At 38.3% G+C, this 27133-nt stretch overlaps 1 protein-coding gene across 1 annotated transcript; it reads left to right on the plus strand.

Moving 5' to 3' along the window:
* Nucleotides 1-397: 397 nt before the first annotated feature.
* SLC39A8 (solute carrier family 39 member 8) lies at nt 398-24525 on the plus strand (the record flags this gene model as incomplete). The annotated part of the gene is made up of 8 exons (XM_084285935.1): nt 398-553; nt 7365-7533; nt 12732-12901; nt 13447-13569; nt 14615-14782; nt 20008-20212; nt 20743-20927; nt 24064-24525. The coding sequence occupies 8 exons, from the start codon at nt 398-400 to the stop codon at nt 24208-24210; spliced, it is 1323 nt and encodes a 440-aa protein (XP_084142061.1). The 3' UTR covers nt 24211-24525.
* Nucleotides 24526-27133: the final 2608 nt, after the last annotated feature.

Raw genomic sequence — 27133 nt, forward strand, 5'->3', positions numbered from 1 at the left:
GTCTAAATAAGAATGTTTAAATCACCTTGTGTTAAAATATATATCGGGTACCGATTTGGAGACAGGTTAAATGGCGTAGGGGGCAGCTGGGGAGTAACTTGCAGCGCTGCCTCCTGAGGGGGAGGTGGTGCGCGAGCTGCTGCCTGGGGTCAGTCACGCAGCTCCCCGCTTGCTTATTAAAAAAGCCGAAATCCCCCACGTCTGGATCAAACTGTACGGGGCCGGGACCTTTCGGGGGCGGCGTGCGGGGCCCGGCAGGTGCTCGACGGGGCCGGGCCGGAGCCCGGTGCCGCCTTCTCGCAGCCGCCCCCCGGGGAGGGGCCGCCCGCCTCCCCCGCCCCGCCGAGCCCCGGCCGGAGGGGCCGCGCTCCCGGCCTCACTCGCCCGCTCCCCGGAGATGCTCCCAAACGCCGCCGCCGCCGCTTTCTCCGCCGACGTGATCCTCGCCTTCGGCACCAACGGGAGCCTGTCGGCAGCCCAGCTCTCCGCCCTGCTCGGCCGCCAGACCGCCCCGCCGCCGTCCCAGCTGCTGCCCCAGCCGCAGCACAACCAGGTAGCGCCGAGGGCCGGCTCGCGGGGAGCGAGGAGACGGGGGCAAGGTCCGCGCTGCCCCCGGGCGAAGGTAGCGGCAGCGGGTTGACCTGCTCGCCCTGCCGGAGCTTTCCCCCGAGGGGTGCCCGGGCACATCTTCGGGGAAAGCGACGCCTGGGAGCGGAGGCTTGGCCGCTGGGGCGTGGAGGGGCTTCCACAGTTCACGTCTCTCCAGTAAACCGAGCACTGAGTGTCCCTTCGTCGATTCATTCAGTAAAAGCTGTTTAAAGTGTTTATCTCGCTGCCTGAATCTGACCAGAATACCGCTCGTTTTTTTCACGAAACTGTTTTGCTCTGTCTAGTGTCTCCAAAGAATACTCAGACCTCATTGCTGCTTTTAAATACTGCATCATTTCGTATCTCCGGAGCGTCTTAGAGTGCCTTCCTTTCCCTGAATGGGAGTCCTAAGGCTGGCGGAAATTTCCCTGTGCTAAGTCCTGTCAGCCGTGATAATTGAAAGGAAAACAGGGATGACTGCTCTGGTTTGGTTCAGCTCCTCGAGAAACAGAGGAGGCATGCTTCTAGGGACCACGAGGCGCTTTGCACTTATTTATTTATTTATTTTAACGTTTGGATTTATTTATTTTAACGTTTGGAGCAGTAGCTCTTCATCAGTAATGTAGACAAACCTTGGATAAACTCTATTTGTTTCAGAAACAGCGTGATTCTGATGTCTGTACCCTGACCAGGGGCTTAATTTGGAGTTAATGCCACCAAAATCAATGCAGTATTCAGTATAAGCGTGGCAATATTTCCCAGAGTCGCAGCTTCTCTTTCAGATTTCACAAACTGAACACTGTTCCAACACAGTGTATTTAAAAAATATATATATACAAACATTTCCTGCCACACACACTAAATACAAGTTTGCAGTGTTGAATATGGTTATGAAAAGAATCTTTCTTCAAAGGGGCTTAGAAATGAGCAGATTCCTCAGTCCTTCAGCTTTTCCCTCTGCAAAAGCACGTAGCCCTCGTACGCAGGCTGCAGAGGAAAAGAAAAATCCTCATTTTAATTACTGCTAATGCGTATTCCTTATAAAACACTTGAAATTTAACTGAAACATTGTATTTTTTAACAGGCCTGTTTTAGTTGTGTCCTTTTTGAAAAATATTTAGGGTACCATACTGAAACATGTATCTTTTGTTGAGTTACTTGTATGTCTTGAAATTGACTTTACAGCTGCTCTATCATTGAGTACCATTTCAGCAAGTGCTCTTAACCTGCAGGCTCTCAATCCCTTGTAGGTGTTAAGTATATCAATGACTTTGGGCAGGTGCTGCACGCTAATGCGTACTCACACTAAGTAACTCGGGTGGCTGTTTTCAAACACTGCCTCATGCTTTGCGCTTACGAGCTCGTAATTTAGAGGATCCACTGGTTATGGAAAGAAAGATGTAAAGTGGCCTAATCTAACTTCGTTGTAAGGCATCGGAGGCCTGAACTGTACAAAATCTCAATGGAGAAAAATAAATACCTCGTGTGTTTTTCAGGTAGGCTGGATCATCCATTGAGGCTGCACAGATATATGACTGTAGGAGGAAACAAGGTTTATCTCAGACTTTCAGTTCCTAACTTCAGTGTCCAGAGCTAGTGGGATGACTCCAGGCCCTTTCTTCCAGTGAAGATAACACGTCCCTGCTCTATCAAGAGTCCCTCATCCAAGCCTGAAGTCGTTTTTAGTGCAGAGCTGATCTGTAAGGGACAGGTGATAGCGTCCTTCAAAAACCAGCAGGAAGGAACAGTCTCTGTTAGTGTTGTCCCAGCACTGGTCTTTAGTGTGTTTCACTCAGATAAAAATTTCAGTAACCTTACTTATCTCCAAAGGTCCACCAGAAGCTGATCCATTTTCTTAAAAATTGAAAGTTTGGATGCGTGAGTCAGAAGAAGAGGGATGTCTGATTTCTGTTTTCCTTTGATACCGAGGTTGACTTGAAAAGATAAGGCAGAAGAAAAAATGCTTTAATTTGTTGATGATGGTGTTTGACCATATACTTGTGTAAAATTTTACAGGCATTTATGGTAACTTAAATTGTATGATGTCCATGAAGACACATATGTGTGTCTTACAGGACAAAAAATAACCAACAATATTTTTGAATTTTAGAATTTTTGACTGAGCTGTCTGCATTTCCTTATGTTTTAGTTTTTTTTTTTATTTATTTATTTCATTGAGCTTTTTTGTAATTCTCTGTTTTGTGTTTGCATTTTCTTTGTTCTTCACTTTTTTTTTTTTTTTTTTTTCCCTTTCTCTGTTATCACCTTTCCTTACTGTATAAGCTTAGACTTCCTTTCAGAGAAATAGTAGTAACTGAGGAAACTCAAGTAATGGTCACTGCAGTTTTTTCACACTTTACTGTGGAATTCCAACACATTTTAGTCCTACGGATAGGTATAGAACTACTAACAATTTCTATGTAATAGATGATGGCATGTTTACTCACTGTTCTACATTATTAGCAAGATGTAAAAACAAAACTATATTTAATCTTCTGTCATCAGGTTCATTGTGGTATGATATTAATACATGCGTATGCTGGAGGTTTTAACTACGTGCCCAGAAGTTTTAGTCAAAAAATACAGGGAAAGTAAGTGGGCGTTGGAAAGAACGCCTGTTAATGTTGCCTTTATTTTATGCTTTGGGGTAGTCAGAAGGTGCTAAAATCGTACTCCAATTTCCTTCTTTGACTTTTCTAAAACTATATTTATGCTGAGCCTTTATGTTATGTCTGAATACTGTCTTAATGTAACATATTTTGTTTTTTATATCAAACATTTGGACAAAACAAAGTGAAAATCTTAGTGGTCAGCTATCACACGTTTTCACGTCACGATGAGTCAAAACAGTAACTTTGGTGGTTTGGATAAGCTAGAACTAGGTTAGTATCTGCTTTGATTTTTATTTTGTTTGTTTGTTTTGGTAGCATTTCACTCGTTCACTAGTGCTCCCTAGAAGAAGGATGAATGGCCTGACAGTGTGTGGCTTATGGTCTTGATCCAGCACCATGAGCTGACATTGCCAGGTCAGTGAGAAGATAAATAGGCTTTTCTGTTCTACCCCCAAAGTGTCTTACTGCTACAATATCTTCAGTGACTTTCAGCATTTATGGACGTTTTTCAGCTCCCCACATCAGGCTGCCTTAAACATGTTAGGGGGGGTGTGTGACATCCCTAAAGCACACAAAGGCACTCGAGCAGCTACACGTGGTTGGACTCTTTCTCATAAAGTGCTGGTTATTGAATGCATGGTTGTCTCCTAGCACCCAGTTCACACCTGGATAAGTGATAAAAAAAAAAAAAACACAACACAAACATATCACTGAATCAGCATTAAATGCTTTGATTTGTTAAAAGTAAGTTGGGGAAGACATTAATTTGTCTTCATTTTGCCTCATCCAGGCTCAGGCTAAGTCAAAAAAATAATAATAGAAAAAAAAGGTAGATATTCATGGCATTCCTTCTTTGCTGTTGTTACTGTGTGACCCACTGCTCAGCTCTGGTGCAGGCTAGGATAGGATTTAATCTGGCAACATCTAGAAACCACAGTGACAGGTTGCTGTTGGCATCTCAGTGCTTCACGCGTGCAATGCTACAGATAAAACAGGTAGAGCAAAGATAAGAATGTGGTACAAGGTCAGAAAAGGGAATGAAATGAAATGTTGATCCCATAGCATTTGTTATTAATTTTCTTGTTAGAGGTCTCCTTGCATTATTTTTGTCTGAGCAAGTTATCCCATCCTCTCCTGGAAAGAATGTGGTGAGCTTTGCATATGCTTTTCATTTATGTAGATATGTGATACTGGTGTGAAGAGAATCGAGATAGTTGGGCATCACTTTATGTCATTTACAATCTTAAAAGAAAATCCCATATTGGCCAACCATTTTTGGCAGCAGCTTACCATGAGAAAAGTAAACATTTAATTGAGTAACCAATTTTTTTTTTTTTTTTTTTTTTTTTTGTCTGAATACGTTGCAATGCTGCAAATTGTAGTGATTGAAGCCCTCTTTAATTGTGATAAAAGCATTTATTTATTATTATAATTATTTTTTAACAGTTCAGAGGCATGATCAGTTATATCTTCTTTGAAGATGTGAGTTAAACACTGGGTAACAGTCAGGTTGTGGCCAGGGCCAGTCCCTTCACCATAAGCAGTGTGACAAGGCTTACTAAATAGCAAGGAACGGATGGGATGGTAGACTTAATGAGCCAGGACATCATTCTCAGTCCCCTGTTCCATGAGGCTAGATTATCTTTTGGCTGAGGTTATGTGTCAGTCTTACAAAATAAATAGCTTGTGTTTTTACAGCAGTGTGCTTGTCTTAACGTATTTATCCTGCAAAGATAAGTACAGAGTTTTGCAGTGTGCAAACATGAGTTGTTCCAATCCAAGGCTTCTAATAGATTGAATCTTTTAATTAATCCCTTAATTGTGCCAGGGAACTCACACAAGCTTGCTTTTCAGCACAAGGATGCGTGTAGGTGTTACTGAGAGGATGAGGTGACTTATAACAATGACTCATTTTCAGGAATTGCTATCCTCTGGGTTTGTCCCCGATCTAAATAATAATAGTAATTAAACAAAATGCTGTTCCTTGTCCTCATATAAAAGCTCTCTTGTCTGATGGTATTTCTTACATATTTGTTTGTATATAGCCAACGTTGTAAGTCTCGAGTTTTCTAATTCATGCTGTGCCTGAATAATATTTTCACTCCATAATCTGTTCTTTTTTTCAACCTATGACGTGGTTTGTATTTTTGTAAACTAATATTAATTTGTTAGTATTTTAAATTACTTGTCATCCATTCTGTATTTCTAGGAAAGAGATGTTAAAGATCAATTCTCTTAGAGATAGCCATGTTATGAATCTCAGTGCATACTGGCTTGTTTTTCTATCAGCTTTTCACTGCAGACCGTTAGAAATGGCTGTGAGCCAGTAATACAAGAAGCACGGTATAGGAACTATTCCTATAGACCACAACTATCCTCTCTTTTTGTTTCATACTGGAAATATTAGCCACATATTTTACATTATTTCATAATGCAGAGTTAACAGTAAAATGATGAGACACAGAACCAGTTTAGAAAAACTCCAGAAGTTCATGTCTTGGGCTGTTAGAAACTCTCTTCAGTGATGATTTCTCTGTGCACTGCTTCCATTGAGATTAAATGGGTCAACGTGCTCTAAAACAAAAACAGAAATTGTTGCTATCAAGCTACATTTATTTTAGATAAATATATTTTTTAAAGATATATTGAGGCTTTGACATCAGTGTTGACACTGAAGGGTGATTCTATATCCACACTGCTTGTAAATCTCAGTTCAGGAAAACTTTTCAGTATATATTTCAGTCTTCAAGGTCTCATGGTCTCAACAAAATTTAGACATTTGTTTAAGTTCAGGTGTGTATGTGAGCACTCTCCTAGACTGGGTCATTCAAGAAGAAGGGCAGGAACCTTCTGGATGTAATTTGGCTGAAGCCACTCGTATTGGCCTGAATGCTCTTTTCCTCCAGGCTAAATGAGAAATAGTCAAGTTAAAATGGTACGTGCATGCCTTTCTCCTTGTGGACAGTAACATTTATTAGTGGAAACAGAGGCAGCTCTGAAATAAATGACTTGCAGTTGCTTCGTCTTATCTCTAGAAGGAATGTGCTTTATAAATAATAATCCTGAATTATTGGAGGAGTGCTATGGAATCTGAAGGTAAAACTGAAAAGACCAGGGAGTGATCATTTGTTTACAATTTGTTAAGGCTTCCAGTGCTCTACTCCTGCATTCACACTGAGACTCGCTACAGTGAACGCTGTATCCTAAAAGCTTTTCTTCTTTTCTTGAGACTCATCCCTGGTTTGTGTTGTACATCAGCAAGCCAAACCACTTTTGTGTGCAGCCAAGAAAGAACAGTATTTGCTTATTGATCATTATAGGAAAACATGAATGCGAATAAATGGAAAGCGTTACATGAAAGACCTCTGTGGTATGGAACATTTCGTATAAAAGTATTCAATTTTTCTGTGGAGATGTAGTTTAAGATATTTTATAGTTCAAGTATTTTGGCTTTTTGGTTGAAAATAACCAAGAGAGCAACCAGCCCTGTTGCCAGCCTGGTTTAGCACTGCTGTGTACATTCGTCCTTGACCCATTAGGTACTGACCCTGAGCTGAAGGCAAAGTGAAGATCCAGAGTAAGAGTGTCTCACAGGAATTTGGGATGGTCTTACAAAATAATCCTTGTTGCTAATAATTATTGCTGTAAAATGAATGAAAACATGTTGACTGCTTCCATTTGGACAATTTATGAACAGCTTGTTTGAGGAAATACAAAGCATTGCTGCGAAGTAGAAGCAGTCATATGAATAAGCAGTCATGGAATTAACAATCATTTTCTGATGCTACTCTGACAGTAAGATTTTAAGTTTATCTGGTCTGTTCTTAAATGTAATTATTTTGTAATTACATGGAATTTTAACTATTTTGAAGCTATTTTTCCAAATATTTGACTGTCCTGGTTCATGGGGCGGGGGATTTGGAAATGTCAATGTAAAACATGTTTCATTGATTTGTGAGTTATCTTAAAATACTTCAAATCACTTTTGCTTCACATTAAACAATCACCATGTTTTCACATGCAGTGTCCAAACGGTGTGTATACCTCCTTGAAAATGTGTTACAGTATTTTCACGTTATAGATCTTGTGTTTCCTAGTGTGTGACTTGTTTTTTTGGTTTTATGTTATTGTATTAAGTTGGCAAAAAAACCCTTTTTGTTCTAGTGCTTGACTGGGGAGGAAATTTTTTCTTTGCATGGAATACCGAACAACAGTCGTGTATCAGATACAGACTTCCCTACGATATGTCCTGCTGTTTTGCAACAGCTAATTTTTCACCCGTGTCATCATCAGGAAAACTTGGTGGATGCAACTAAACCACAGTCTTTACAAGGTCAGTTATATTATTTCATTTATACTGTGATTAGTGTGGGGGTTTCTGAGATAAATAGTAAGTATTTATCTATGCATAATAGGAATGCCTTGTTTAGGGGGATATAGTTATAAGGTGGGAACATAAGAGGGTGTTTCAGGTCACCAGGGTACATAAACAAATATCCTCTCTCTTGACCGTGATCTTTTCAAAATGCTTTAGGGAAAGGCCAGTAGATAGTTACGGAGTGATTCATTCATTAGAGAAAATGTCTTTCTGACCTGTTTTGTTTGCACAGTAGTTTGTGCCCTGAGGCGTAAGGGCTCTCACTAATAGCTGGTTAATAGGAGAGAAGGTGGAAGTAGGAAAAGTTTGTGCAGATGATTTGCAAGGGGCTGTCAGACTTAGGTGTGCAAGTATCAGGCTAACACAAGGTAAAATTACCAGGAGGCTGCATTTAAGTGGAATTATTTGCAATTGGATGTCAGGACACCAAGGAGGCCAGTGACTGCTCTTTTTCTGAGGAAAAGACTCACATTTTTCTGAACTCCCACTCTTGCCTTCTTGACGTCTTCTGTGCTGCTCCCTCTACATGGAACATCATCACATGCCTGAGTAACCTTAATCTTTCTTCCTCCTATTTTTCTCATTATTATTTTTATATTTATTGTGATCGGAACTGTACAGTGCAATAGACAATATAGGACAGGGACGAATCAACTGGATAATGAGGTCACTTGTTCCATTGATAAAGATCAAATTTGTTTATTATTTGTTTATTTATTTGACTCGGTGTCAAGTCATTATTCCCAGGGATTCAACTGACTTAAAGTTAAAAACTGGGATATTGGATGAGCAGATTCCCAATGGTAGTAATTATTAGCAAAGGTACTGCAGTGTTTTTTGTAACTCTTGAAATTTTACAATTAATAACACCCTGATTGTTGTAAGTGACAGTAGTCACTAAGAATTACACATCATTCCTAAAACTTACCTATGCCTGTAGATAATTTAAACTATATTTGATTAATCACAACCATGGCATATCAATTTACCATGATGGTTTATACCATATGAAGGCACGTATTTTCAGGAAATTTACAATACCTTCACCACAGTGTAGAATCTTTGTTTGTTTGTTGGTTTGGTTTGGTTTTGTTCTGTGTGTTTGTGTGTGTGTGTTTAAGTATGGTGATGTGGAAAGCTTGCTCTGTAGTTGATTGCCTAAGCTAGTTAGACCACCCCTCCTATTTTTCTTTTATCCTGCCAGCTCAGAAGCAGTGTCCAGTAGCCAGATAAGCAAGGCAGTCTTTTCTCTGCCCCTCCCTTGGCTGCAGCATGAGAAATCTGCGAGGCCCATGCTTAGGGTATTTTAAACCCCAAACATATGAGGCTGTGACACACAGTGGTATCTGTTTTGAAGGGAGATTCACAGAAATGTCCCGTGCCAAACGGAGGCTTTACTGCAAATGTATCCTGCTGTTGATTTATGTGTTGTCCCCTGCCCCATCACCAAATATATCAGTATTGTGGCAGCATTTGGAGCAGCTGATTTCAGTTATTGCCCATGATGCAAAATCCTCAGAGCATGTTTCCAGCTTGGCTGATGTGAGTTTTCTGCTCAGGGACTCCCACACATTTAAGTGCTGTTAAGTCCCTGTTCTCCAAAACATGAACAGATAAGATATAAAGAAGAATTTAATACAGTGAGCTTTATGGGGCAGCTGCTTGCAATAATAATAATAAAAAAATGTTGTGGAAGCAGAGTAAAAGTTAAATGACAGTGTATAGCATGTCTTTTTTCCTTGGGGTTGTATATTGAATATCTAACCTAGCTGTCCTTAGGGGCACACTCATGTCCTTCCTTTTCTTTTTTTCCCTCTGAAATGTAATAGGGAGTAGTATAAAGGGGCATGAAATAGCTGGAAATGCCCAGTGGCATTTCTTCTGTCCAAGGCAAACAGAGTCTGTGTGGTCTGCTTGGCTTTTTCAGCAAGGTTTTAACACCCTGGTTTCTTCCTTTCCAGGAAAGGGCACAGGAGGAGCCTGAGCTTGTCTCAGGAAGGCCCAGAGCAGTAGTCCCCACTTCTTGTGAGGAACTATACTGAGCAATGGTGTCCTGAGGAGGACTTGCTCTCCTGCCATTAATTTTTTGCATTTGTTGTGCTTTGGCAACTTGGTGGTCTCTTTGGTGGGGCCAGAGTTGTAGAGACAGAAAGCATAATGCTCGTTGGCAAAAGCCATCCATGCCATCAGCCTCTGCATAGGCTGTGTGGCAGTGCTCGGCTCTGGAACATGAAGTCAGCCCAGCCAGCTCTCTGGGGGGGGGATGCACTCAGGGAAAGCTTACTGGGGATGGAGCCCTAGTGAATCAACCCAATTTTAAGAGAGCAGTGCACACATGGTGTTGTGAAATACAGTCCATAATGCAGCAGTGAAGCAACTTTGGCAGCATTGGTTATCTTGGAATTGTATCACTTTCATTAGTTTGTTTGTTTGTTTCTTTTCTATTTGTGGTGTTTTTCTTGCAGCACCAATTCCCATAACCGTATAATTGGGGTAATCATTTTTTTAATCATTATTATTTACAATTGCACTTCAGGTCAACAGCACTTTCCTGGAGAACATACAAGAAAAATCTTAGATTTATTTTATTCCTTCAAAAGATTTATTAGTTTAAACTAGTCCTGATACTACTGAGGTTCACTGTGGGATCTGTGGAAGGCCTAGGATGGAGAACAATTCATTCCTTCATCGTCTGATTCGTTTGATTATGTATTTTAATTCTTCCTTGTTCTTCCACTTTGGGTAAATGGATAAAAAAATAAAATATCAGTATGCTAAATCCCAAAGACTTTGAGCTATCCAGATTAGGCCAGATTTTCAAAAATAAAATGCATCTGCCTTCTGGCCTCACTAATCTCTGGTAAATTAGGAAGAAGAAGGGTTTTTTTGGTTGCTGCTGTTGTGACAAAAGGGGGTACTACATACCAGTGGATTTATTTGCAAACACAGGTCCTTCAGTACACTGGGACATGTTCCACTGCATTAAGCATACAAAATGATGAAAGGTGTATCATTTATAGCATGTACTGCAAGTTAAGTGTCCCAGTACGTGCTGCTGTTCTGAACAAAGAGTGCCGGTATGAACGTTAAAGCAAGTGCTGTTGTGAGAACTTCTCTCGGCATTTGGCAATAACCTGTTTTTCTGTGCTTGCTTTAAAGCTCCATTCTCCTATCATTCTTGTCACCCACTGATTTATATGTACCATTTGCGAATTTATCCTCTTTGTCTTTTGTTGTAGAAAGTAGTAAGTAGTAGTGGGGATTTTTAATCAAAATTTTTGAAACTTGTTCTAATTTCCTGTGTCTGCGGCAAGGTAATTTGGGCATATGCACTAAGTACTTCATATTTTATATATATATACATACACGCACACATGTATTTTAACTCAATTTGAAACGTGTATTTTGGACTGGGTAAATGTGTAGGAGTTACCTGTATGTTAAACTGAGAGCCTCCTGCTTGTATGGTAATCCCAAACTGCAAACAGCCTCTGTGACTCATGATGACACTGGAACCCCATTTGTTTACCGTAGACTTGATTTCAGAAATGCATTCACAAGCGTAGTTATCTTTTATTGTAATGGAAGTTATGCTCCTGAGTAGCTTAGTGGATCTAACCATATCTAGTTGTATGTTTTTCCTCCCCTCTCTGTCTCTCAGAAATGGCAAGTGAATGTTTTGGTTGGCATTGGCACACCTCTTGCAAATGCCTTAAATGCTTCTAATGCTTTCTGTTCTTCCTGTTCTTGACACAATATAAAGTTCGTCACAAACGAAAATGTGTCCCTGTGCAAACAAAGCACAGCAATCCCAGTTGCAGGTGATGAATCTGGTTTAGTGTGTTTGCTGACAACGTGTTACGGGAAAGTTGGGCTGCAGATTGCAATCTGATCCCTTTCTGCTACGCAGAAAGGAATTTACGGTAACTTCTCTGTGTACATATGGCAAACCTGATAATGAGGCTGTTGGATGGATGCAACTTTCTGGATTAAACCAAACTGTTCTCATATATCCAACATTGTGTTGGCTTCGCTTTTAATTTGTGTTGGATTTTTATAGACAACCTGTCTATGTGGATATCTTTGTGATTCTGCGGCCTCACTTGAGGCAGTGTTGTAGGCTTTTTCAGTGCAACCTTTAAAGCTTTTTTGTACTCATAGGAATTTGAGATGTAACTGGGTAAAACAGTGGACATGCACAGAGGCAAAACTTTTTGATGATTGTAAACAAAATCAGCAAAACTCTCAGAACCTGTAGTTTAGATGCCAGAATAATTATGGTATTTTACGATATATTACCATATAAATCCTGGTGTCTGAACTCTGAAAATCTGAGACAATGCTTATGGTGAAAGAAGCTAAATTATGGCCAAACTGGGTGCATATGCCACTTCTTAAATAAATAAATAAATGAATGAATGAATAAATAAATAAATAAAAATATTCCTCCTTTGTGCCCATCTTTTTGAACCCAGAACCTCTGTTTTGTATGTTTTCATTTCATTACTGTAATAGCCTCAACTGTCAGCTATCTTCCACCTCATATGTGTGATAAGTAGTGATGGGCAGTCTTTTCAACAAAGCAGAAGTACTTTGAACTGTAGGAAGAGTGATAGGTGATAGATTTTCTGTTCCCATGGTGATAGGAACAGAAAGTTACCACCTCAAGATGATTTGAAGGAGTCATCCTTTGTCAGGAAGGATTTTTGGGTGTAGGACAGCCAAGACAGCAAACTTTGTATCTTGGAGTTGTTCAGGAGTAAATGACAATTGGACCTGCAACCCTGAGACCAGCAACAAGATTTGTCGTAAGCCTATGCTATAGCTACCTTGAATATTGGCTTAAGCTTTAGTTCTCAATTTTCAGCGACTGTAGAGAGAGATGATTTATACTAACAGCAGATAGACTATCTGAGATATTAAAAACTGAAACCGGGCTCGTATGTGGTCCCAAACAGTATTTCTGCATATTTCCCCTCTGTGGGTATACGTCTTAAATATCAGTGCGTATTTAAGGTTTTATATTTGTAGAGTATAATTTCAAGTAAGTATTTTTCTCAATTCCATGCCAATTCAGATGTTAGAAAAATCAAAAGCAGCCTTAAATGGATTTTATACTAAAATATTTTATATTTCTGTTTGTTTATCCACAGTTTGGGGATTTGGGTTCCTGGCTGTGACTATCATTAACTTGGCATCACTCCTGGGATTGATTTTAACTCCTCTCTTAAAAAAGTCATATTTCCCCAAGATTCTAACCTACTTTGTGGGCTTGGCCATCGGTACTCTCTTTTCTAATGCAATTTTCCAACTCATTCCAGAGGTAAGCAATGGGAATTGTTATTTGTTTTGTAAAATCATTTCTAAAGTGTATTAATTCCAGAAGTTCGCTCCAGTGGAGATGTGAGTGTGTGGGTTGTAATACCCCAAGAATTGTAGGTGGCCAGTAGTGCCACTGGCTGCCACCTCTTTCTGTCTGGGTGAGCAGAGCCATCAAGTTCCACGTGTAGCTGTGACATGGGAAAGGCTAAGGGCTATTTTGCCTCTAGACAGAAAGAGGAACACATTGGGTAAAATTCTAGTGAGTTTTAATGGGCTACAGTTTAGACTTCCTCCCCTTGCAATAATTACTATGTTCTGCATGTAAAATTGTACTGTATTAAAACACTGCTGACATTTAATCTAAGTTAAAAAAAGAAATAAATGTGTCAGGGTCAGGATCTCTCATAACTTCAGCCTCATTGAAACTCCTGTCTGGTAGACGGTCCGTACTTTTGAGGAGTATTTGTGTGTGGTCAGGGAATTTGTTTTTATGGAAATGTACTAAGATTACAGACTAATTCACATTGCTTTTGTCTTCAATGTTAGGCGTTTGGATTTGACCCCAAAGTAGATAACTATATCGAGAAAGCCGTTGCTGTGTTTGGTGGATTCTATATTCTCTTCTTTGTGGAAAGGATTCTGAAAGTGATATTGAAGATCTATAACCAGGTAATGAAAGGTGTCACTAACTGCAAGCCTTACCTTAAAGTACCTGATACATTTTATGAGATTCTTGATAGTATATATATTTTTTTTTTCTGAGGATTTCAGCCTTACCACGTGTTCTTATACATCTGTTTAAAATCCATATGGAGAGGGAAAGCAAGTTCACTTTTTTGAGGGAGTCACAGGCAGAGCTGGGAATAGAATCCAGATGTGAGTGTGGTCTGCTGTCACTGGCATATGCTCTAGCTGCTCTCAAGGGCCAAATCTTCCCTGTGCTAGCTAAACATAACAGCAAAAAGTGGAAATAAGTAAAAGCTGAAGAGAATGGGAGTCTGCCTCTGAAGCTCCTATTTGGACAGGAGAAATTGATGTGACGTGTATCTTCTTATTCATCTGTGAAGTGTAATTTACCAGGGCTGACAGTGCCTGAATCTCACCTGCAGTAATTGGCTCTTTGTTTCCCCATGCTCTGGTACACAGACCTGCTTTCTGTGTACCTGCTGGTACACAGACCCTTTAATTATCCATATTGTGCAATATGGTTAATTGGCTCTGCTTAAACCAGGGCCCATACATCTGAGGACTTCCTTGCTGTGTGCTCACATGAGTGAGACTGAATTTGTCTCAGACAAAGGCCTCTCAGACTTCCTGGAACTCTCTACTCTTGTCTTGCCAAGAAAACTGTCCAGTGTTCTTACTCTTATCTCACTTAGCTGGACTCTTCCAAGCTGGTCCTCATATTGAAGGTTATGAAGATTCAACTGTTTTATAGGAAGGTATAAAAATGGTAAATTCCAACAATTCTAATTAGCTGAAAAGAAGAGATGCTTAGATAGGAAGGGAACTTTGATAACTTTGGAGTTCATTTAAAAACTTAAGTATTAAAATGTTGATTGCTATTTAAACATTCACTTGGTGTTGAAAGAAATGCAGCATGAATATGCTCCCTGCGTTTTCCTTTTTGGTCTGTATTTCTTATTTTTATTTATTTATTTATTTATTTTGCTTTTGTTTTAATGAGCTACTTGTTTGTGAATTTGTCACCTAGACTGGCCATAACGACTTAGGACATGGTGAACAGAATCAATGTCAGGATAAGGCTAACCCACACAAACCACCGTCATCCAGCAACGGGGTGACCTGTTATGCAAACTCAGCCGTCATAGAGAACAATGGAAATCTTGGTTTTGACAGCATCAGTGTGGTCTCAGCACAGGTAAGAAACTTGTGTCTGTTTGTTTATTTTATTCCTGCCTATTATATAAGCATATCTGGGGAAGGGTTAATATGAATTTTTATTACTTTTGTCAAGTTTTTGTAAATTTTTAGCTTATAACTTGCTTGAGCCCTATGAGAAGATGTGTTACTTTTGGGCAAGCTTACAAAATCTGAATGCTGGATTTGATTGCTGAACAATTATAAGAGCTAGTAGTTATCAGCGTAGGGATGGGTAGGACAGAGATAAATATTTAATCTGTTAATTTTGATCTCGTTATTGTTTTGTTTAAAATGTGTGATAGTGTGTTTTAATGTTACATGATCCACATCCAGCCTTAAGTTGGAGAATGTGTTTCCTTTGAATCTATGAGTAATGAGAAAAACTGATACAGTAAGCAGTATATTGTGATCACTGGTTGTGCTAGTCCAATGTATTTGGACATGGTGGGAATTACAGAAGTAATAGGTTGAGACAGCGGCTGTTCCTCCTGGTTGAAGTAATATCTTCTTTCCAATTTGTTCTCTGTATTTGTGTTTATTGCTCTACTACAAATACGACCTCCTTCTGCCAGGAAAGAAAATCGAGATGGGAAGAAAAAGTTGGTGTGCTTCTTTACTCTTTTCCCTGTCCCTTATGTAAAAACAACATGGAAAAACAATAATTATCTGATGGCTAAGGAAGATTTTTCACAGTAAAGATTTCTGTTTTACTACCTGCACTCTTCACCCAGAAAGGTGTTTGTGGGGGCGCGTTGAGGAGCAGGAGAGGAAGCAGGACAAAGGCCCTAATTCTCAAATAGAGAATATGGGAGTTCTGCATTGACCCTGCTGGCTTACAGGACACTTGATACCCACAGTTTAAAGTACCAAAATTGTACTTCTCCTTACTTTAGAAATGTTATGGAGTGCAGTGGATACTAGTTGTTGTAAAGATTAGGAGAAACGGGTGATAGCTAAAACTGCATGGGCACCGAAAGGAAAGTCATATTTTGAGTATCCATAAACTGTATTTTGTAGATTTAGAACACATACAAAACCTCCACTGTCTGTGGAGACGGTCCTTTCTGGTAGCACAGTATTATATTTCTGCCCTGTTTACCAGAAGTTTTATCTGGACTTGTTCCATTATTGCATTTTGGCCAGTCGTGTCCTTACATGTAACATAAAGATAACAAAATCATATCACATATATTATAATAATAAAGTGTGGCTATCTAGTATTTATTTATAGCAACTAGGTTACTTGTAGTGCTCATGATCGTAAATTATTGTAGGTCATTCCAAGATCCTTTGTAGAATACTCACATATTTCCTTTTGCGTGCAGTCTTGACTTTAAGAACTTTAAGTTTTACAAAGGTTCTTCCTCTGTAGGTATTGCATTTATGAAAATTCATGCTTTCTATTCTTTCTTGCTTTCCATTTCTCCAGAGCTAGAAAGAGAATACATTTTATTAAAATCTTCTGACTGTAGCACAGTAAAATTCACTCTGGAGTCAAGATTGGCTGGAAGGGAGATGGCTGTAGGATAAATCCCAGGGTGGCAGATAACCCACTGTTGAGATGGGAGGTAGCAAAGAAAGCTGTCATTGCATTTTTTTCCTCCTTCAGGCAGTTTTAAAGGGTCCAGCGTACCCTTCAGAGTCATCAGGGAGGAGCTAGGGTACTACTAAGAGGGTAGGTATGAATTAAGTTTTACACACATTTGATATTTATGAGGGATCCACGTGGGGTAAGTCAAGATATGCATAGAATTTTAACATATCCTCGTAATTTAAAGCTCAGTAAAGAGGGCAACAACAGTGAAGACAGAAAGCATCATGTAGGGTGGTGGCTGTTTTCAACCATGGAGATGCAACCTTCTTTTCTCTTTTAATGCCTGCCAGAGCGAATGTAAATGTTTAATTAGTTGCATACTTTTAAATTTCACTTGCAGCAGTAACTGCAACCTTGGAAACCTCTTTTGTGCTGACCCAGAATTTGTACCTACTACGCATTGAAATGAAACAGCTTGACAACAGTAACTTTTAAGAAAAGTTACTTCAGAGACAAATTGCGGAAAATGCCTGTAGTCTCAAGCACACAATGTTGGAGTTGTTAGGGAACACCAAAAGGCACCTTTTTATCTTTTATTTTTTTCAAGAGCAAAACTTTCATTCCAGTGCTTACTCTTTTGCCTGTATGAAGGAAAATGTTATCAACAGGGTGGAGTTGCTCTGTCCTAACTCCTATTGGGTTTTCCACTGATGTGCAGAATATAAACTCTTTATTTTCTGCAAGCATTTAACAGATTGGGGTGCTTGTTCTTGTCTGAGGGAGTCACAGATGGATTAGAAAGAGCAACGGTACCCTGAGGTAATGACATAAGATGAAATAAGAGAAGTCTCTCTATCATTTCTCTTACATTTGGGAACAAAGGAGAAGCCATTGCTTTTAAAGAAAAAATATATTCAGAAGAGCAAAAATACCAAGGTTATCTTCTGTTTTACCATCAATTGTGGTGATGCAAATAATACCGCAGTAGTAATTAATAAAAATCTGACCTGATAGACCAGTTGAGTGTTCCAGAGCTCCTTGGCTGGCATCTCTCCTGTAACATCTCCTGAAGTACCTGTGGTGGCTTCACATTGATGGCCAACTGAACTCCACCACGTCACTCTCGCACTCCCTCTCCTCAAAGGATGGGAAAAAAAGGCTTACAAGTTGAGATAAGGATAATTTAATTAAAGGGAAAAGAAAGAGGGGGGAGGAAAAAAAAAAGCTACATGGAAGCAAAGACAGAAAACAATTATTTTCTGCTTCCCATTAGCAGGTGATGTTCACCCACATCTTGGGAAGCAGGCCTCTGTACATGTTGCAGTTTTTTGGGAGCACGGACATTTTCATAATGAGAGCCCACCCTTTCTACTTTCCCTTTCCGAGCTTTTATTGACGAGTGTAACACCGTAGGGTGTGGAACATCCCTTTGGTCGGTTTAGGTCAGCTGCCTGGTGGTGTCCCCTCCCCACCTACTGACTTCAGGGGGGGTTGGAGAAAGTCTTGATGCTGTGCCAACACTGCTCACCAACAGATGAAACATTGGTGTGCTATCAGGGCTGTTCTAGCTTCAAGTGCAGAGCACAATGTCTTATTCCAGCCAGACCCAGTACAGTATCATGACAAAGAAGAAACAGTCCAGTAGAGCCAGGGATTGATAATTTTTGCTTCAGAATTCTATATATTTTTAAAAGGTAAATTTATCAGTAGTCTGCCTTATCTTGAGCATTAAGAATATGTATTAGTCATTTGTCTATGACTATAGATCATATGCCCAATGATATTCATGGGCATATGACATTCATTGGGCATATGATCTAGTAAAGTTCAGGACGTGAACGCAGACAAGCAATGTCCTTGTACTTCATATGGTTTCCAAAAGAAGTTGCGACGTTATCTAAGGTAGATTACAGGCAAGAATTATTTATTATACCTTAAAGCTACACAGTAAATGGCTGTTAGATGTGTATACATATAATAGAAGCCTCTCAGAATCTGATTCCTAGTTTTTAAGCTACAATTTTCTCTGAAGTTTGAAATACTATATCAAGGAAGTAGTTTTAGAAGTAAGTCAATACTGTTTTCCTTATTTAATTGCAGTTACTTACAAACAAAAACAACACAACAAACCAACAACCAAAACCATAGATAACCCAAACCTAGCCTGGTCAGTTCTGATCTTGATGAGTTCAACAGATACTCTTCTTCTTCTTACTCAATATCATCTTCTTACTCAATAAATATCATCTTCTTACTTAATCTTCATTGTGCCACTACTTAACCATGGACTTACTAGTTACAGATTCCAAGTAATGTAGTAGACTTCAGACTGGGAAATCCCTAATCTGAACTTTTGTCCTGTTCCAAGGCAGCTCCAACATACACGTATATGTTATGTCAGATAAGAGTCCGGTGAGCAAAGCATGAGTCGGATCTCGTTGCTCTGTCATTAAAGATTTTGTGACCACTTATTAATCGTTATATTTCCTTAAAGTTCAAACTTCACTTGTCTGGTAGTACTTACATTTGATATGATAAAGTTAAAACCATTTCTAATGTTCCTTGGAAAAATTTCTTAGAATTATCTTTTTGACCCATTGATAGAAAGGAAAGAGGTATTCCTCTACATCCTTCTCTTACAAGAAGAAAGGTGATTAAATATGTCTGAGTAAACAGATATATATTACTATTTATGTATTCTGGTAGTAAACACTAGTTAATGCCTTATATGCAAATCCTTTTTTATTTTTTTTTCCAATGCTATTATGCTTGCAAATATAATTTAACCACAATATCTGTGTGTACAGAAATTTATCAGAATGGAACATCAGGATTTTTATAGTGGAAATTAGTTTGTACTCCCAGCTGAAATGGCAGTTCCTTTTATCTTCGTCAAATTTCTCATTATTTCATGACACCGGATGTATAAATTACTTCCACGTCTGGTAGGAATTATTGAGAGCCTTGGCATGATTGTGCATTGCAGTTTGATATTAGCCAGTTCTAGTTGTGCTCTGAGCTCTCAACTCCCACAGTCAGAACTAGCCACTGCTGTTCTTAAACATGCACTTTGTAAAAGCTGATTTCACTAGCTGGACTTAACTGTCACTGCTCAAAATAAGAAATAAAATTAGAGGACTACCTGGATGCGTGTCTGGATTCCCATGTAGGTGTCTGTTGCTGTGGTGGTGGCTGTGTCTTTACGAGCATGATGTACATACAGGCATCGTGTAATTTATCCAGGTCTGTTTCAGGTAGGAAGTACGGATGCTGTCAATCACAATGATCAAATCCTCTCAAATCCTCTCCACTGTACATGCTTAATAGAGGTTGCTGAGGAGGCTGTGAGGAGTCTTATCAACCCTTGGCAGTCTCGTAATCTGGGAGAGACACTGCCAGAGAGACATTCAGACATTGTGGTCTGAATTGCTTTCGGTCTCAGCTGAAGGGCATTCAGCTAAAGCTTTGTAGTCAGAAGGTGACTGGGCCCTTCACTTTTCAGTTGTTGAAACAGAAAATATTTGCTGCTGCTACCTGTGCCCTCTGCCTCTTGGACCAAGCAATTTGTTTTCTTCATGTAATTGTGCTTTATTTTTTACTCAGCGTTTGATTAAAGCCAGAACTGCGTTTCATTGACTTCTTTATTCAGTGTTTTATGTAATTGCTTTATTGTGTTGTTTTTCCAGGAGGAAGTAACCCAAAGCAAGTTATGTAAATGTCTCGGTGGGCACCCACTGTCAAAGATCGGAACCATTGCTTGGATGGTAACACTGAGTGATGCCGTACACAATTTCATAGATGGTTTGGCAATTGGTGCTTCTTTCACTTTGTCTCCGTTTCAAGGGCTGAGTACCTCCATAGCCATCTTGTGTGAAGAGTTTCCTCATGAGCTGGGTAAGGAACTTAATTCAACACATTGTTTTTGACAAAAATTACTGTAGGAGGTTGTGCTTGTAGAAACTTGGCATGGATTGAAAAGAAGTTTAGACAAATGAATAGAAAAAGCACTCATCAAAAAGTTACCAAGTACCATAATACACATCTAGCCCAAGAAGTTCCTGAGTGCAGATGGATGGAAACTAGGAATGTATATTAGATAGGTATGAATTGCCCTGTTCATACATGCTTTTGTATGTGTTTTTTTTTTTTTTTTAATTAAATTTTGCTCACTATGGGTAGTCCTGTGTTCTCAAGCTCTTAGCTATGTTGTGCATCACCTACTTGCTTCAGAATGTTTCAGTTATCTTATTGTTGAAGGGAAATACTCATCATTTACTTGCATGAGGAAAACCAGCAGTGGGATATAAGCTGTATACGAATAATGTCTTTTTCTTTAGACTTCCATTGAAAAAAAAAAATAATATCATTTGCTGAAGATGGTTTTCTCATTTTCATTTTTTCTTTCTCTTTTTTCTTTTTTTTAGGGGATTTTGTCATCTTGCTTAGTGCAGGAATGAATACTCGGCAGGCTCTGTTTTTCAACTTTCTGTCTGCGTGTTCCTGTTATATTGGGATGGCTTTCGGTATATTAGTAGGCAACAACTTTGCTCCTAACATCATCTTTGCAGTAGCTGGTGGAATGTTCCTGTATATCTCTCTGGCAGATATGGTGAGAAAGAATTTCATTTTCAGTTATTTAGTTTTCTGCAAGAAAGTAAAGACTGAATTAACAGTTTCTCTGGTAGAATTTAATATTTTTGTCTCTCTCCTGCCAGATTCATCTACATCTTATTATTAGATGTTAAGTAATCAATTATAACCTTAATGAAGGTGCACAAATAATTATGCTTATTCATTAAATGTGAAGGCCTGGTAGGGCTGGTCAGATTATTGCTGAAAATGAGTTTTAAAGAAAGAGAAGCTTTTCATGAGTTTGGGCCGGTTTCATTCAAGAGTGAAAAGTGTTTAAATACTTTGTTTCAGCATTTTAAGAAGTGGCAGAGCATCTCACATTATTGTTATTAAATGAATTGTCGAGGGATTTCTTGAAACAGCAAAAATCCCATGGCTTGCTGTAGCTGAGCAAACCAAGCTACCCGGGCAACTATGAGAAGTTCCCATGACAGTGTTCCCACATCGCCCAATTGAGGAATTCAGAAAAATATTGTTGCCAGCAGTTGGCTTCAAAGACATGGTCTATGTGACTGCTAATCACAAGGGGGTTGTTTTCTTGCAGGTGGGGTTGTTTTCTTGTAGTTGTTTGTCTGAGTGCTTTTGACCAATAATCTTGTGTGAGACACTATCCACCCCTGTTAAGTTCACTACAAAAGTTAGGCTACTCGGGCAATAAAATGGAGCATGATCTGACTCTACTGGTGTCTGTCGTGCTTTCAGCCGTGCTTCCTGCAAGAATGAATCATTTGTCTTTTCAGAAATCATCTTCTAAAAGAAAAGCAGAAAAAATAAGTAAAATTAAACTAAAAATTCTTTAAGAGTTGAATGGAATATGTTATGTAACTTCAGCAATAATTTTGGAATTGTTTAGGTGAAAACCCTGACTTAAACTCCAATACTGTTTAAATTAAACAGTACCAGCCCCAGTTTCTTTGTCCAGACTTTAAAAAAAAAAAAAAAAAGAAAAAAAAAGTGATCTGTTAAACTTCATTCAAAACTGAGTTTTTTTGTTTTGTTTTGTTTTTGAAAGTATATTAGATAACATAAGGCAAAGAAATAGTGCTAAATTCTAGATCAGGTTTAGATGTTGGGAATTTAATCTGGCTTCACCAGGCAGTCAGCAATATTCTATAAATTCCTTACAATGATGTTTTATCTCAAAATGAAAGAGAATTTACAAGAGTTTAAAGCTTTATTATATTTAATTCCAGTGTTGTAATATCAGATAAATCTGTAAAAAAAAAAAAAATAATAATAAAAATATATATATATATAAATAAATAAAAATAAAATAAAAATAAAATAAAAAAATAATTCTGTTTCCACCTGTCATATTAGAATCCATTCCGAGTGTAGAACCAGAGTGAGGCCTGAATTTGAAAAGATTTGAGGCCCCAGTTTGGTTCTACATGCATTTAAGAACTCTTACATGGTTATAAGGACTATTACATTAAATACTAATGTAGTTGAGATAATAACGTAGGATTTCATAAGTAGTAATCTTAGAGTTAAATGAACAATATAAATAGCTTCTTTTACAAATTTGCAGTACCTTAATTGCTAATGCTGTTCATTTGCTTTCACTCTCTTATAATAAATAGTAGTGCACTCAACTATGATGTGCAAAACTCATGGCATAAATTTAGAGTGGCTCATCGTAAAATTGTTCTAATTAAATCCATCGAAGTAGGTAACATTCTTTTCTTCGTATCTCTTGTTCTGCACTCTCTCTCTCCCCTCCCTTCCACCGTCTGTCTCCTCTCCTGCATCTCTTTCTCTAGGTTTTTTGATTGAATCAGCTACCTGTCTCAACTTTTCTCCCCCTGAGACGTCTGAAATAGGGTATGCAAGTGCTCTGTACAGAGATTTGCCTTTCCACTTTCTGGTCTGCTTGTAGAAGCAGGTAGGATTAATTAGAATGTCCTTTCCCTTTTCTTTTTGCTGTTCTGTTTTCCTCCCTTTTTCTCCTGGACTCCTGGTGCAGTCCAGCCTCTGTGTCAGTAAGATAACCGTGTGATGAAGCTGTGGGTATGTGAGAATGTGTACACTGAGGTGTGTGAGCACACATGAGCCTTGCTGTATGGCATGAAGCTAATCTGGTTTGTTGTTGTCTTTGCCTCTTGTGCAAGAGGATCACAGAGCTGTGGAATGATTTCTGGGAAGGTTTGGCCACTTCCCATTTACCTTAATCTGTTCTTCAAGAATTGCATTGGCTTCGACAGTTCTTTTTGTCTTATGAGATCAAAGATAAAGCTTCTGAGTCATTCAAACAGAAGGCTTCTAAACTGAGACTGAACTTTAGAGTCTTTGTTGCACGCTGGCTATACTACTCTCACCACAACAGAAGAGTTTAAAGCTTACTTATGTTTGTCAAAGTCAACTACAGTTGACTTTATCTGCCAGGAACACATACCCTGAATTGCCCCATGCTAATGGAGACTTTTATCACCAGTGCTCATCTGCCACCACCTCCACTGGCTCTCAGACGAAGTATCTTTGTTCCTGCAAGGAACAGTCATCCTTTGCTATTATGGTGCCATTATGACACCTGTTATGGAAGGAAGAATCCCTTCATCACACCCTAACAAAATATTGCGTATATTGCTACCAGTTTCACAACATTCCTATTCTTTCTTCCTTGCTTTATCACTACCTCATCAGCCCAACAGACCTTCTGTTTGTAACAGGTTTCTTATATCTGAGGGGCTGTTTGTGTTTTCAGCTTCACCTCTTTTGCTTATAAATAAAGTGGAAGAATCCTAATCTTCCATTTCCTGATTGAGGATTTCTCTGTCCGTGTTAGTGAAGAAGGAAACACAATATTTAGCAATACAAGGGCAGCTGCTCCTAGCAACATACAGACCAACAATTGGACCCAAATTAAAAAGAGGAAATCTGCATGAGAGCCAAAAAGGTGATATTGCAGCAGAGGAAATCAAAACACCATTTCAATTTTCCATTCTTGATGAAATAGTTTTCAGGATAACTAGGGTGATTTGTTCTGTGACTGCCTTCACCTGCTGTTAGTTCTAATACTCAGTTCAAAGCAGCGATGTTTGTTGTTAAATGGTCTAAGTTACACACGCTACCACAAGATGGCAATACTTACCTAAAATTATGCCTTTTTGCAGTTCCCAGAGATGAATGATATGCTGAGGGAGAAAGTGACAGGAAGAAAGACGGATCTTACATTCTTCCTTATTCAGAACGCTGGTTTACTAACGGGGTTTGCTGCTATACTGTTGATTACCTTGTACGCAGGAAATATTCAGCTGTGATAATGGAAGTGAAAATGGAATCGGTATTGAAGGCATCAAATAAACTACGAATGGAAGACACTTGAAATCCATAAAGGGACATTCATTCAATCTTCTTGGTTTTGAAGCATTGACAAGTCTTCTTCTCCCATTCCAAATGCAGGAAATTCTTTTAGGACTTTCAGTTAATCCAAATACTAGGAGCTGTTGACTTTTATACTCTACTAGGGAACCGATTCTCATATTTGTGTTTCTACTTAAAATCATCAGACATACCTGAACTGTTATAGAGAAAGGGTGTTACTTGGCCAGTAGAAGTAGGCAGTACATGCAAGTACATGCAACTCAGACCAAATGAAAGCTCAGGTCTTCAAGGAAGATTCTCATTTAAAAGAAAATAATGAAGTCTCATATCCTTTTTAAACTGTGATGAAAGCAAGCAGTTTCAAAGCTGGTTAATTTTCATGACTTCTGTTGCAGGATTTGCCTGTGTAATATTCCCTTCCCCCATCAAAAAAAAAAAAAAATCAAACTATTTCAAAGTAGGTACTAATGAAGCTAAGATTTTTAATTACTAATTAACACTGGAAGGAAAGATACCAGTTACTGCTTTTGATCTTTTCTCTTTATGTGTGCACTAGGGAATTGTTGATTTATTTTGAGAACCACTTTTTTTAATTAGAGGGAACCTGTGTTAAAATTATGACAATTTATCAACTCCATAATGTTTTAGAAACATTGAGTATTTTAAAATTTTTCAAGTATTTTATATTCTATGAAAATAATCTTGTTTTACATACAAGTTCCACAGATATTCCTCTTAAAAGTCAGTATTTTGGGTTAAAATTTTGAAAGGATGTATTGTTAGTTGTACAAAGTGGAACTTAAAGGAAAAACTGCTAAAATCAACATTCCAGGAAGCTTTTTTTTTTTTTGTAATTTCAATAGTTTTCTTGTGTGCAGTTGGGTGAAAGTTAAGCGTTAATAAAATGTACAAACTTTTATTGCAATCTGTTGCATATGAACTTTCTGAAGTCATGCTTATATGTTTGAATTCTTCTGAAATAAACAATTTAGCTACTCTGCTGTTGTAAGATGTGTGCAAGGAAATTCATGCAAATATATCCTATTTCACTCACTGCTAAGTTTTGAAAGAAGTGTTACTATTCTGTAGTCAATTACTTTCATTTGCATTGTTTTTTATGGAAGCTTTCCAACTTGAAGGAAAATACAATTACTTAATGTATTTCTTGCCAGTCAAAAGGGACAAATCCTTTATTTTTTATTTCACTATTAAAATATATTTTCTATAAGGTAAATGATTTATATAAAGTTTTATTTGAATCGTATCTTTAATTATGTTAGAAAAAATAACTTTCTAAATGCCTTGTTGATTAAAAAAAGGCATTTTTTAAGGGAAACTACACAGGAATAATAAATTATACTTAAGTTAAAATGTGTTATAATCTTTAATACGTAATTATAGTAATCTATGTTATTTGCTATATGGAACAACATTTATTAGTCACCTTATGCCCTCTGAGTTTCTGTGAAGAAGAGTCCACACACCATATTTTTTCCTTTAATTCTTTCTTTTGTCGATTCCTTGGATATAAGCTGCTTGTAAATGCTACTCATGTGTCCCAAGTATGTATTGTAGTAACTATGAATGCTCAGTAACTTTTAAAAAAGTTATTTGATTATTCCTAGTTCATCAGGTTATTATAATAAGATGTTGGCATGGAACATTTAAACCTTAAATCCAAAAATTTGCAAGGGAGACTTGATTTTTATCATCTCCCTAAGAAAGGAAAAATGGGACAAACATCATTGCAATAAACTGCTTTTAGATCATAGGTCAGATTAGAGATGGAACAATTCCTGATATTCAGGCTAGTGGTTTAGTTACAAATCAAAATGCTGCTCCTGCTAGTGGAATGTTTAGTAGGTAAGAAAGCTTTTTGATTTCTCTAAAACCTGGTTTGTCTGTATGAACTTCAGTAGAATGTTTGTCCAGTACATATAAAATGAATCAATTCCAATTCTAGGCCTGCCAGTGATTTCCTCGATTTTGCTGTTACATTCAGGGAGGAAGAAGCATGAGCAAATACTCAAAACATTGCTGTTTGGTGACAGATAAGACTGCAGTAAGTTACTCCCTAAAAGTTTGGAAATCAGTTGAGAGAGAAATTTTGATATTCCTTTTAATGTTGATGAAATACATGTATGTAACACTGTTCATCTTACGATCTGCCATCTCTTCAGCCTTCTTTTCAACAGTGGTGCAAATTCAGTATATAACATACTTCAGAGGGCTCTCATCTGCTTTCATATTTGTTGCTTCCATAGATCTGATTATCTGGCTAACATACACTTGGGAAACCATTCTCTGTTAGCACTCTTAGATCACTGTCATATTTTTTTCTCTTTTTCATGATGTGCCTCATGATTCAAGACACAACTTAGTAAATTTCACTAAAGTCAGAGAGGAAAAAAACAACAACACACCTATAAAACAGTCTAAGGAGGGAATAGCAATTGATTTTGGAGCAAAAAGTGTATAAAGAGCGACAATATGGATGAAGTATAAACCCTAGAGCACCTCTGGTTGTTTGAAGAAAATAAATGCAGAAAAGTGAAATGGTCTGTGGGATAACCTGTCAAAAATGTAATACGTGATTACTGTCTATGGTTTCAGGAAAAATGAATTGAAAAAAATAAATTGGTACTTAAAGTTTAGGGTTATTGCTTTTGACGTTTCAATGAGATCTTTACTGAGTAAAGATTTAAAGGGCCTCTTAAACTGAAAATTTGCTCTCAAATTTTCAGCTAAATTAAATATCAGCCCCATTCTAAGAGTAGTCTGGAACTCATTGTGGTCTTCTATATGTTGAAATATTTACCCTGCTGCTCCATCTAGATTTGCATCTGGCTTGAAGCTTCG

The sequence above is a fragment of the Netta rufina genome, assembly GCF_964035555.1.
Source record: "Netta rufina genome assembly, chromosome: 4".
NCBI lineage: Eukaryota > Metazoa > Chordata > Aves > Anseriformes > Anatidae > Netta > Netta rufina.